The following is a 12208-nucleotide window of genomic DNA, read 5'->3' as shown; positions in this document are numbered from 1 at the left end:
GGAACAACAGGGATTTTTTTTTTTTAATTTAAGGGTATGGAATTGATAACTAAGCTAAATCATTTAAACTTAGAAGGTATTTCTTTAAGAAAAACGTCACATCTAGTTGATTTGATGATTGTTAAACTCAAGCATGTGCTAAGAAGGTGTTGTTTTGTGAAGTAACTTGATCTTTTAGCAATAAATTCATTCTTTAAACGCGGACTTTAACATAGGAGCAGCATCCAGCGCTGCAAACGCGTGGAGGCTTTCTATTTGCTGTCAGAGTTTGCAGCCTTGTTGCTAGGTAACAGCGCAGCGCGACATTTCCACTGTAGTTCAACAAAAGTCATTTCCGCTTCAGCAGACGCAGAAAGGCTGCGTCAGGAAAATACATATCCCAGAGTGCAACTCGAGGAAATGCCCGCCTCTTTTTTTGAGCACATGACTTGCGGTACTCCTGTGAGCTACAACAACACATCGTTTGTGGTGTTCTCTGGTTCCGTTAAGCATCTTTTTCGGCGTTTTCTTCTGTAGTTAGTGACGCACAGTTATCTTGAAAATGAGGCTGCAGTGTTTGTTCGCAGCTCTGTGTCTCGGCGTGGGTGTAATGGCTGGGAAATACTCTCGGGAGCTGAATGAGCTTAAGCCGAACGACAGTGATGGGCAGACAGTGGAGTTCAGGATAGCTAAGCTAAACCAGGTTTGGGAGAAAGCTAAAAGGGTACGTAAATAAGATAATCTGCGAAAATCTGTCGGCAGCTGCACGACTTAATTAACGCAAACACATATAGACTAATTTTTAGGAAAATGTTGAAACAATGAACCAGCGTAATAACGGATTTGGTCAACATGTAAAAGCCTGTTTTTGTGGGCAGTAGGAATATAGAAATAATGACAATATCATTATTAAAGCAAACTCCACGTGAAAGCCTTTTTTTTTTTTTTTTTAACAGATCTCACTGTGTATTTTTCTGTTTCTGCAAACTTTCCCTGTCTTATGAAGCCAATGTTGTCTGCTCTTTTTGGTTTGACAGATGCAGCTGTCTCCAGTGCGACAGGCTGAGCTGCACAGTGACCTGAAGATCCAGGAGAAAGATGAGCTGCAGTGGAAAAAAATGAAGGTGGACGGGCTCGATGAAAATGGGGAGAAAGAGGCCCAACTCCGACGTAACTTCAATGGTGAGACAATCTCTTGATCTCAGCCAGGAATAGTTAGAGCTTTATTCTGAGTCACTTTGCTCTAAATGTTTAATCCCTGGCTTTAACAGTGCCATGCTGTACTGAAATCTTTTGTGGTTTATGACTGGTTTATTTCTTCTACCTCTTCTTCTTTCAGCTGCTTACTTTAGGGGCCACCACAGCAGATCACCTGCTTCCATCTCACCCTATCCCTAGCATCCTCTACTGTCACACCAGCCCCCTGCATGTCCTCCTTCACTGCATCCATGAACCTTCTCTGTAGTTTTCCTCCTCATCTCTTGCCTGACAGCTCCATCTTCAATAATATATCCACTGTCCTCCTTCTACCCCAAACTATCTCAGGCTCACTTCTCTAACTTTGTCTCCAAACCATTCAACCTGAGCTGTCTCTCTGTTATACTCATTTCGAATCCTGTCTTTCTGGGTCAGTCTCAATGAAAACTTTTAGCATCACGAAAATATGTTACAGGGTTTCTCAGATTCTCAGATTAGGATTAATTATTTTAGATGAATAAAGTATATATATAAAAAAAAAAAACACCAGCTCTTTAATCTTTTTTTTTTTAGTTACCTGATGTATTTGTATTGGCAATGTGATACTGATGTCTTTGTTATGAAATGCATGATTTTTAATAACTTTGTCTTTTATAAAACACAGTAAATGTTTAGATTTAGTCAGGTCTGAAAATTCATTAGTGTCGCTTAGTGATTTCTGCAGATCCCTAAATATAGTAAATACAATAAATTGATTTTAAAAAATAAAAATTGAACTGTAAATAAATAAATAGCTAAAACAATAACTGCAGATGCAAACTGCAAAATTTGTTGGACCACTTCCAGCCATCCAGTTAGTTATGAGGTCTTGTATGGTCTCTAGTGGCATCTCTTCTAATCAAAAAGACAGCTACTTCCAGAGTTAATGAATTTAAATTATTTCTGTTAATATTCTGTTTGTCTAATATGCAAGGTCAGTGAGATGTGGCTTGAAAACAGTGCCTTTTTTGAAACCATTGAAAATAATGAAACTAAGCACTTGGTGCAAAAACCACGCACAAATTAGTTTACAGAATTTTTACCTTGTAAAAGTTTCTGGGAGTCTTGAGATTACTTCATTTTATTTTATTTCTAGTGGTCTAAAGAATTCTTAAATCTAACTTGTAGAAACTTACATAATTCCTATGCCATTTAAATGCAGTGGTTAAAAGAGACATTTTAAGACAGACGGTTCAGGTGGCTCTAATTTAGTCATGGCATATAATATGTGAATATCCATCAAACTGAGAGAAGTAAAATGGCTAATGATAGCCTAAGTATGTGTATTTTTTGTTTTGTTTTTTTAGCTTATGCGCTAAAAAATAACAGTAAAATTTTAACCTGAGAAAACTTTTTGGTCCACTGATTTTCCATTTGAAATAAACTCTGACAGTCATGGTACTGAGCTGTGGTGGTCATTCCTCCACTGCTGCTCCTTGCTGTTCTCAGTGGCGCTCTTCATATCTCCCTTAATCTGTTCATTGGTCACCTGGCAGATCACTTACTAAAAGCATGCTAATTTCCTCATGTGTTGTTCTGGCAGTTATTGACTAAACCTTGGGAAAGAGATATACTATAATGATCATAGCGTATGTATGTGTGTGTGTTCCCTATCTCAACCATTGCATGGGGGTTTGCTAGTTGCTTTAATAATAGTCATTCAGGAATTGTACTATACATTTATTTAGATAAGTCCTCTGATAATGATGTTGAATGAAACAAATGAACGGCACTGAGCATCAGCAAATGTATTTAACAAGTTTATGATGGAAAAAAAATGTTTTAAATTTTGAGAATCAACCTTTACACATTTAGAGTATGCTGTGCACTTTGTATTATGTATATTTTATTTTGTGTGCTTGAATTGTGAAGAATGTATCAGACTGAGATGCTATGCTGGCAGTCATTTTAAAGGACAGGCATACTGTATGTCCCTTCTTTCTTTGTGGCAGCTCGGCCCATCTATCCACCTGCTTTGGTTCCTTCCTCGCTCCCCTGTGGTGCAGTGACCTTCCTGTAACAGGCAGAACACAGTCACTCCTTTAGCTGCTAAAAATAAATTTTTAAGAAGAGCGTCAAGTCATCTTTTCCCCGCTGAATCATGTCCTTCTCTTTAACTCATTCTAATTGAGCTTCACAGTCATTTTGTGTCCCCCGTTGCTTTCGTTTCCACTGCACTTGTTCTTGATGCATTTTATATGCCAAAAGACAAATCCTCACACCTTGCCTGTTGATCTGGAAAAGTAAACGCACAATGATGAAAACATGCAATGTAAACAGTTTAAGCCCTCGAGTGCCACAGAGATTGTCTACAATTTTTTGCACCATGTTAATGAAGATATTAAACTAGCTCTCTGTATATGAACACACTCCTAAGAAAGTTAATAAGTGACACCGGTGAGTTGCAACAATGTTGCGATGGTGCTGAATCAGCACCTGCAATAACCGTTTGCTGGAGAATAATGAGGGTGGAAAGTTTTGAGACCCAAGTCCAACTTTGTAAGCTGCTAAGTACCTTTTCAGTTTGCCAAATTCATCCATTTTCTTAATCACCTATCCAGGGGAACTGGAGCCTATCCCAGCTAGTTCACCCTTAAGAGGTATCCTGCCAAATTTTGGAGTTTAAGGTATTTTGTCAAGCAGGAGATGGGCTTAGTGATTGTTCACCTCCCCTCATGCTCATCTTTAAAACTCTTTTAAAACGTTTTTTGCTTCAGAATGGCACTACTATATGCTAATTAATGTCTTGGAAAAAAAGTTCAGTTAGTTTGTTTTGATAAACCATTGTCAGCTTTAGCAACTCTTAAATAAAGCCCTGCTATTTCATATACACATACAGTAGAGCATACACACAGGAGACATGGTGCTCAAAGACTCCTGAAAAGAAACCTATGAATTCAGTGGAGATGGCTGCTGTCCCACCCCTGCCCCCAAAGAGCTGTAGCTTTATAACAGGTCAGAGCCTGCTACTCGCTCTTTCCCCATTCATTTATGGAAATGAGCCCAAAATAATTTCCCAGAGATGGTTGACCAGCAGAGTGACCAAGTGCCCCACCCTGTGTGTAGAGCATTGTGTCACTTTTCCTTTGTCCCACATTTTTTAGACAGTGTCATAGATTTTGATTGGTTCTAGTTTTTAAGTCAGCACTGCAGGTCAGACACTGTTTTAAGGTTTGGCTTTTATCCAGTGGCTGTGAAGAAAGCAGGGAAGGTTGTCATCGTGTGACCATCTTTTGCTACTAAGTCACAAACTAGGCAGTTTTGGTTGATATATGATGGAAACTGTGACAAAGAAAAGAAAATGTAGCTAAAATAAAGACTGTGAAACTACTCATAACTAAATGAAGCTGGTGCAAGGTGATTAATTTCCCACTTGGGAGAAAAATGGTGTGAAGTGACGCAGTGCATGCAAGTCAGCAGAGTTGGAGTTGCTCTGTTGGCTCTGTTGGCCAAATATGATAACAGTTTCTAAATTTCACTAAGCATCTTTTTTTTTTTTTTTTACTGTTATTTGGGGGGGGTGGGGGTAGATGCATGTATTAAACAACAAATACACCTATGAACAATAGATATCTTTGATGGGCCCACATAGACTGACTGGTCTGGCTCTACTTCTTTTTAACCTTCATTGGGGATCCTGTTCCCCTTGATGTTTCCTTTGAAATTTATGAGTTACTGTCAAAGGGTTTGGAGTCTTGTTAAATGATTAATATACACGTCTTAGTCACTTTAGATTCTCTTGCTTATCTCTTGCTTCTTCCCAAGAGACAGCCTCTGTTGTTGTTCCTCGGAGGCTCATGTCAGGATAATTCGCCACAGCATTTGTTTAAAGCCTTGTGGTCGTGTTATGCAGTGATCCTCGCCAAGTATGGGATGGATGGGAAAAGGGACACACGGCCGCTGGAGACCAACTCGCTGAAAGATCACGACATCAAGGAGGAAGACACATTTGATGATCCCAGACTGGACAAACTCTGGAACAAGGTTTGTGTGTATAATGAAAAAAGTGAAGCCCTACTTTATGTAAGGTGCTTTGATTTATTTATTTTTTTCTTTCTGTAGTTTCACTGTGGGATTTCACTGCCTACCCAGTTGCTGCTCTTCTTTTAAAAACTTACCACAGCCAGTAAATAAAATGTGGACATGAACTTAAGATCAACTTAGTGTCACTTGGCTTCCAATAAAATTAAAAAAAAAAAAGAACAGGAGCACTAAACATTTTACAAGGTAACAAGCTTGTAAAATGTTGTGTGAAATCAGAGACGGTCTCTGATTTCAGCATTTCCACTGGACACAGCAACTCCACTGTTATGTGCTTCTTCCATGCATTATCTATGGATACTTTCTATATACATTCAGTCTAATTATTACTATAAAAACTTAGCAACTGAAAGAAAATAGAGAGGAAACTCTACATCAAATGACAGCAGATCTGTAAGTCTAAAGTTGTTTAATGGCCAGCTAGTCGCAAAGGAAGCAATGCAAACTAGTTCAAGCAGGCAGCTCAGGCTGCATCATGCACACTAATACACTAACTGCATGCTGTTTCAACTCCTCTACCATCCCAGCATCCACCCTGTAGGCTCCAGGGGGACATTTGCTCATTACTCCCCAGTGTCTCGAGACTGCAAACTCTTAGCTGTGTCCTCCTAAAATAATAACTTTAAATGTGAGCTGTTGTTGTAAGATCAGACAATACCATCTGTCGTTGATGAATGCACAGCAGTGAAAATGAGCAATTTCTGGCAATTTGATTTTTATATTTTCTATATAGTTGATTGCTTTAAAATGTTCATATAAATGCAATCCTTAAAATCACTATGTTTACTGCACTGATTGTGAAAATCTGGGTCGATAGCCTTTTTTAAAATGGTCAATAGCTGATGACATTTAGCCTGTGTAAAACTGATGTTACAAAGAAAATAAATATTGACCACTGACATCAGTAGATGCTATCTTAATTTGGAGGTCAGCATATCAGTGCTATAGCCAAAACCAAAATCCTTCTAAATTTGATTGATGTGTTTTTTCATTTTTCTTGAGCCAACACATTCTGTGGAAAATAGTGTCTGACAACTTGTGTTATAACAGCTAATTTCTTCTATAGATTTTTAGTTATGTATATTGTACACATAACCATGTTTCATGGCAGCTATACTTTTCCTTTTCTATGCAAAAGATCCCAGTTCTTCCTCTGAAACTAAGTCCTCTCTATCTCTAATGCTTATTCCCCAACCAGGCTAAGAGCTCAGGGAAGTTCTCTGATGAGGAGCTGCTGAGCCTAAAGAGGGAGTTCCAGCACCACAAGGAAAAGGTCCACGAGTACAACATCCTCATGGATACTGTCGGCAGGACTGAGGGTGAGCCGTGTGAATAGCTCCCCTTGCTCCATTGCCAAGCAGGGGTGTCACACTACTTCTACTTAATTTTATTGGTATTTTCTGAGGTCAGACTTTCAAGCATTTTAACCCTGTTCTCCTTTGTTTCTTTGTCCTTGGTTCTATTCAAGATCTCTCACAGAGTACCCTTTCTATCTAGCAGCTCCTATCAGCCCTTTTATGCATTTACTGCTATATATATATATATATATATATATATATATATATTTTTTTTTTTTTTCTACAGACATAGCTACAGTGCTGATTCTAGGTTTTTGTGATCATATCAGAAGAAGAGTAATAAAAAAAACCCCATAAAGGCAGAGTATTTTTAATCAGGCTTACAAGGTTATAAAATAAAAAATTTCTAGGTGCCATGGTTGTTCTGCATACCAGTGTTTTATTGGTTTGAAGTCTGAAGTGCTCTCTGTCTGTTCAGTCTTGTGGTCATATACGTAGGTGGCAGGTATCAGACTGCACATGTTACCACCCACTACTTTGTGCTCTATCAGTGTTTGTCAAATCACATCAAGCTGTGAGTTTTAAGAGAAGCTGACAGGACCCACTGTGTTTCGCGTAGACATGGGGAGGACAGGCACGTTTTCTTCGGATGTGACTTGACACTTTGCAGCTGTTAAGTGCCAGAACTTTCCTGATAGCGCTGCACTGCACTACGTTTCTGCCAAACAAGCCGGAGGTATTTCTTCTGCTTGTCTGATGCCTTTAAATATTAAGCCATCACATGTTGCCTTGAGGGAATGTCTGTGAACTTCCACAGAACCTCCATCTCAATCCACCGCCTGTCTGGTTTCCTCGGTTTTCATTCAGTTTGACTTTTTTCTGTTCTTTTCTGATCCAAATGTCAACCGTTATCGTTTAGTTTGAGTGGTGCTGTCCACTTAAGCTTTGTTTGACTTTTACTTCCACACCTTTTTTCTAGTATCAGACAGGCAGGAATGTCATAACCTCACAGTGCCGCGTTTAACCAGTACGATGATGCTCATAGGCTGCTCACAGTTATGAAAAAATAACCCTGATAAATGAAGATTAACCAGTTCTATAAAATAATATTAAACTTTTACAGGTTATTTTAATGCCTGCTGTTCAGTGCTACTAATAAATGCTGCCTTTCTTTTTATCTTTTATTAATTTAATTATTTTTCTATCCCCTTGTGCCATCTTTCCCTCATTTCTCCATCCATCTCCTCTGCCCTCTTCCCATTTAACCCACCCACACAACCCTGTGGGCTTTTGACTCCTCCTTTGCCCCCCCCCCCCCCCCCCCCCCCCCCCCCCCCCCTTTCATCTGTTCCTCTCAACAGAAATACACAAGAATGTGATCTCTCCCCTGGAGGGTGATACCAAAGAGCACGTGCTGCACCAGAAGCACACAGAGCTGAAGCAGAAAATGAGAGACCTCAACCAGGGCTTTGAGCGCCTCCGTAAGCTCAGCCACGAGGGCTTCACTGAAGATAGCGGTGAGAGAGGGAAAAAAAAGCGCAGAGACACTCAGCTTGTCTCTTTTTGCATCTCCGTCAGACGCTGCATTTATCTCATCAGCTTAATTACTAGGATTTGTTATCATAATAACACACTACTGTATCATGGCTGGTGAACACTGATATGCTGACAGCTTAAGAGTTTTGAGTTTAACATTGAATGCATCTGTGAAATGGAAAGAAGTATTTAAAGGGGGTTATTTAAAGCAGCTCGGTGTGCTGCGTTCAGCCAGTGATGTAAAATAGCTCAGCCTTGTGCTGCTGAACAGACAAAGCATTCATTTCACTCGCCATTGCATTTTAGCACAGTTTGCAGTCCTCGCCGCTCCTCAGACATGTTCGGCTGCTTTCAGTTGAGTGTACTGCAGTCTCACTTGTGCAGGTTTCAGTGGGAGTTTGTTGAGAAGTTTAGATGAAGGTATTGTACCTTCTGCTGATTCAAAATGATTTCATTGCTGCGTCTCTACCTTCGGGTGTTGTTTCTGACTCGTTCCCCTCATGTTTTTGCCTCCTCTTGCACAAATTGGTTTTGATCTCCTTCCCACTGTTTTTTTTTTTTTTTAATTATTTATTTATTTTCAGTTTTGCTGAATTTAAGGAGTGAAGAGAAATTGTGACAGCACCTCAAGATTAAATTTTAAATGCCAGCATTTTGCCTCTTTCATATTTGGTGTGTATTTATAAAGTGATTGAGCCACCAGGGTATGTTGTTGTGATTGTATCATATGATGTATCTGCTGTGACTGCTCCTCCTCAGAGCTCCTTCCCTCTTGAGTGTTGTGGCTCCAAAATGTCTCTTTGGATTGTTTATCTCTTCATCTGTCTTTCTGTTCTTTGTCTGTAGAGTTTCGGGAGCCGCGTGTGATTGAACTGTGGGAGGCTGCCAAGAGAGCCAACCTCAGCAAAGATGAGCTGGAGTCTCTCATGGTAGTGCTTACGTCTCTTGTGACAATTTTTTTTTTTTTTCATGGGGGGGGACTATCTGTTTCTAGATGACACTCTTTGTTTCAGCATAGTGCTACCATCTAATTTTGTCTCTGAGAAACTTTTTGATCGAGTGTTCTTCTGGCACTAGCATTAAATGCATTATTTTGCAGTACTTAGTAGCTAAGTACTACTTGTGTACAGTAAGCCACAGAAAGTGCAACTTATTATGATCACATTTTACGTATTGCACGTTTGAAAGTATCCCACTCTCCTGGATCTCGTTGTGCTCCTTTCACCCTTTGTCCCTTGGGCAGACGAATGCAGTGAACAGCTCAATTTGAATTTGAATTTTGTTTTTAAGCTATTAAGTTTCAAGATTGGATCTATCACAGGGAAACATTCAGCTTGAATTTCCTCTGTGACATTTCCTCTCTGTTTGCCACTTGAGATGCATATAAGCTCTCGGTGTAGTTGTGCATGTAATTGAAGGTGAACTGAACTTAGACCCTTCTATGCTGGCTGCCATTATTCATTTAGGAGGAACTGCGTCACTTTGAGACGAAAGTAGAGAAGCACAGTCATTACAAGGAGCAGCTGGAGCTGTCCCATCAGAAGCTGCAACACGTGGAGGCTCTGGGAGACAAAGAGCACATCAAGAGGAACAAGGAAAAGTACAACACACTTTCTGAGAAGACGAGGGAGATGGGCTACAAGGTCAGTAGGGATAAAGAAGCTCTCTTAGCATTTAAGTGATATGGGACCTTTTAAATTATAGCATTCACACTTATTTTATCCCACTTAAGTATATGTACTATGAACACGTGCTGTAACCGCAGTGTACGACGGATGCAAACATTTCCAATACACTGGAAATAGAATTAGGACAGCTGGTTTCCAGCTTAACTCCCTGCAACTTGAACATTGCAGAAGTTTGACCAGAGTCACAACTTACTATCAAACAACCAAACCATTAGCATAACAAGAAGCACTCAGAGAGTGCAAACCTCCATCAAGGCAGCTCACTCTCTGGGCAGTATTTACTTTTAAGGGAATAGTACTGTATTTTGTATATATTCGTTTTATTTTCTTCTATTTCAACTTACTTTGTGAAGTTTGTAGTCAGGGTAGCATGACAGATATTTACTTTGATTTACACAGGTAAAATTTGACCTTATTTGACCTTGAAGAAGAGGTCAGAGGTCCAAAGTAATGTGATATTTAGAATCTTCATATATCATTCCCTATATGTTGTCAATACAATGGCAGTAAGAAACACGGCTTAAATAGCTCTATATAGCATTATTAGCACTTTGACAGTTTAGATCAATCTACTGACCTTGAAGGAGAGGTCAGAGGTCACATGTGACATCACATTTTAAATCTTTATATGGCACTTTCTATGTGTTGACAATACACACACCACACTTGTAAGAATCAGTTTCTAAATTATAAGGCTTTTTTTTGTCAATTTCCAAACAATAAATCATTAAGCTGACCTTGAAGACCTTGATTGATGTAAGCCAAATTTTAATGTAGTGTTAACATGACTCCACTCTACACCCCTATAATGTTTTATCAGAGTTTTACCAGAATGACACGCACACATAATAAACTAATCATTTGTGTTGTCTGTAAACCTGCCTTGCGTGTGTGTCTGTTTGATTCCAGATGAAGAAACACATGCAGGAATTGTCCAACAAGATTTCTCGTCAGGGACTCCAACACAACGAGCTCTGAGAGGTCTGGATCGCAATCATCACACCAGTGAGAGATGAAAGAACTGTAATGGTTTTCTCTACAGTCACACAGTGTTGACGCACCATAACCTTTCAACTACTGTTTAAAAAAAATCACCAGTGTTTTCCATGGATGTTTTTCTACTTTTCTAGTGAGTGAAATGCTGAATGAATGAATTCTTGGCTATTTGTATGTAATATGCATAAGAAGTATGCAGTTATGATAAATAACTGATCAGATTACCAGTCAAGGTACAGATAAATTAAATATATATAACTAATGGCAGGTAAGTTGAAGGAATATGTCTGGTATGCAAAAAAATGGCTTTACTTTAGCCAAATGCTACTGTAGGACATTATACTTTGGCCTATTGATATATTTTAATGGTACTTTGATTAATATAAAATGAAGATCAGGAGCAGAAGCACTGAAAACTAGGAACCTGAAAATGAAATGGTAATCTTTAATAGTCAGTAAGATACAGGTGCCAAAACAGACGTACAGTAAATGTTTTAAAAATATAGTTTTACAACAGTGAGATGCTTTGGCATAAATAAAAACACGTAATACACTGTACACAAAAGCAGTTTCTGTAGTGACATAATTTGTAAAACGTTACATTTTTGTGAGCCGTTCCTCGTGTTTTTTCTTTCTCCTCAGAGACACTAGTGGGGAACCAAAATGATAAAAATAAATTTGCATCCATTATTGCACATTTTGTCCTGATAATATCAAGAGGGAGGTGAGAAATTGAAACAAACGCTATGCTTTTCCATTCATCGGTCCCTGGCCTCTCAGACCAGAAGCAGAGGCAATGATTACTGTGATGAATAATGTTTCTGGCTGGCTGATTACTTAGTCATGTCCTGCTTGGACCACATGGGCCTGGATTAATGCAATTTGCACCCTGGGTATAACTGTAAGCTGCTTATTTTTTATCGAATCCTTTTCCGCTTTGAGGTGGAATGATCACCTGGCAAGTTGGGGCTCTTAGCATTCAGTTGTAAGGTGTGAGATGAGGTGGGCTTTATCGCACTGTGAAATCTTATTTTGATCAGTGACCTCTTGAAAAAGAGAGGTAGCAATAATATTGTTTGGGTATGACCACAAATCCTGAAGAAATTAAATCCAGCAAGAACTGAAAAGACAGTGCAGCTTAAAAAGCAAAGTGTCATTTGTCTTTCATCTGTAATATCCACTCATAAATAAAGCCATTCGTAACAATACCAACCAGTAATTGAGACAGTTTTGAAAAAGGCAGGTTTTCAATCCTCAGCAGATACAAGGTGTAATCATAGAGTTCCTAGACTTGAATAATAAAAGGTCTCGTGTGTTCAGCTGCTTATTCCCAAAGGGTTGCCGCAGCAAATGGATTCACATTTTTTGATGTGGCACAGATTTCACACCACATGCTCGTCCCTATCCAACCTTCCCTTTAATCCTGGCTTGTGA

The 12208-nt window shown here is 39.2% G+C and overlaps 1 protein-coding gene across 2 annotated transcripts; it reads left to right on the top strand.

The window, feature by feature from the left end:
- Positions 1-303: 303 nt before the first annotated feature.
- Positions 304-11980, top strand: lrpap1 (low density lipoprotein receptor-related protein associated protein 1). Of its 2 annotated transcripts, none has more exons than XM_030739851.1 (8): positions 304-433; positions 1017-1161; positions 5069-5199; positions 6455-6575; positions 7916-8071; positions 8937-9019; positions 9557-9733; positions 10688-11980. In XM_030739851.1, the coding sequence occupies exons 2-8, from the start codon at positions 1017-1019 to the stop codon at positions 10754-10756; spliced, it is 882 nt and encodes a 293-aa protein (XP_030595711.1). In that variant the 5' UTR covers positions 304-433; the 3' UTR covers positions 10757-11980. The 2 variants fall into 2 exon arrangements, with proteins under 2 accessions (XP_030595711.1, XP_030595703.1); XM_030739843.1 differs by having other exon boundaries at positions 305-703.
- Positions 11981-12208: the final 228 nt, after the last annotated feature.

This window comes from Archocentrus centrarchus, chromosome 1 (assembly GCF_007364275.1).
Source record: "Archocentrus centrarchus isolate MPI-CPG fArcCen1 chromosome 1, fArcCen1, whole genome shotgun sequence".
In the NCBI taxonomy this organism is placed as follows: domain Eukaryota; kingdom Metazoa; phylum Chordata; class Actinopteri; order Cichliformes; family Cichlidae; genus Archocentrus; species Archocentrus centrarchus.
This window is presented reverse-complemented; position numbering and strand designations above follow the sequence as displayed.

What these genes read in the sequence shown, in the direction of transcription:
- lrpap1 (XM_030739843.1), top strand. Translation starts at nt 542, where the DNA reads ATGAGGCTGCAGTGTTTGTTCGCAGCTCTGTGTCTCGGCGTGGGTGTA. An exon ending in ACTCCGACGTAACTTCAATG is followed by an intron (nt 1,162 to 5,068) that starts GTGAGACAATCT and finishes CGTGTTATGCAG; the next exon opens with TGATCCTCGCCAAGTATGGG. An exon ending in TACTGTCGGCAGGACTGAGG is followed by an intron (nt 6,576 to 7,915) that starts GTGAGCCGTGTG and finishes TCCTCTCAACAG; the next exon opens with AAATACACAAGAATGTGATC.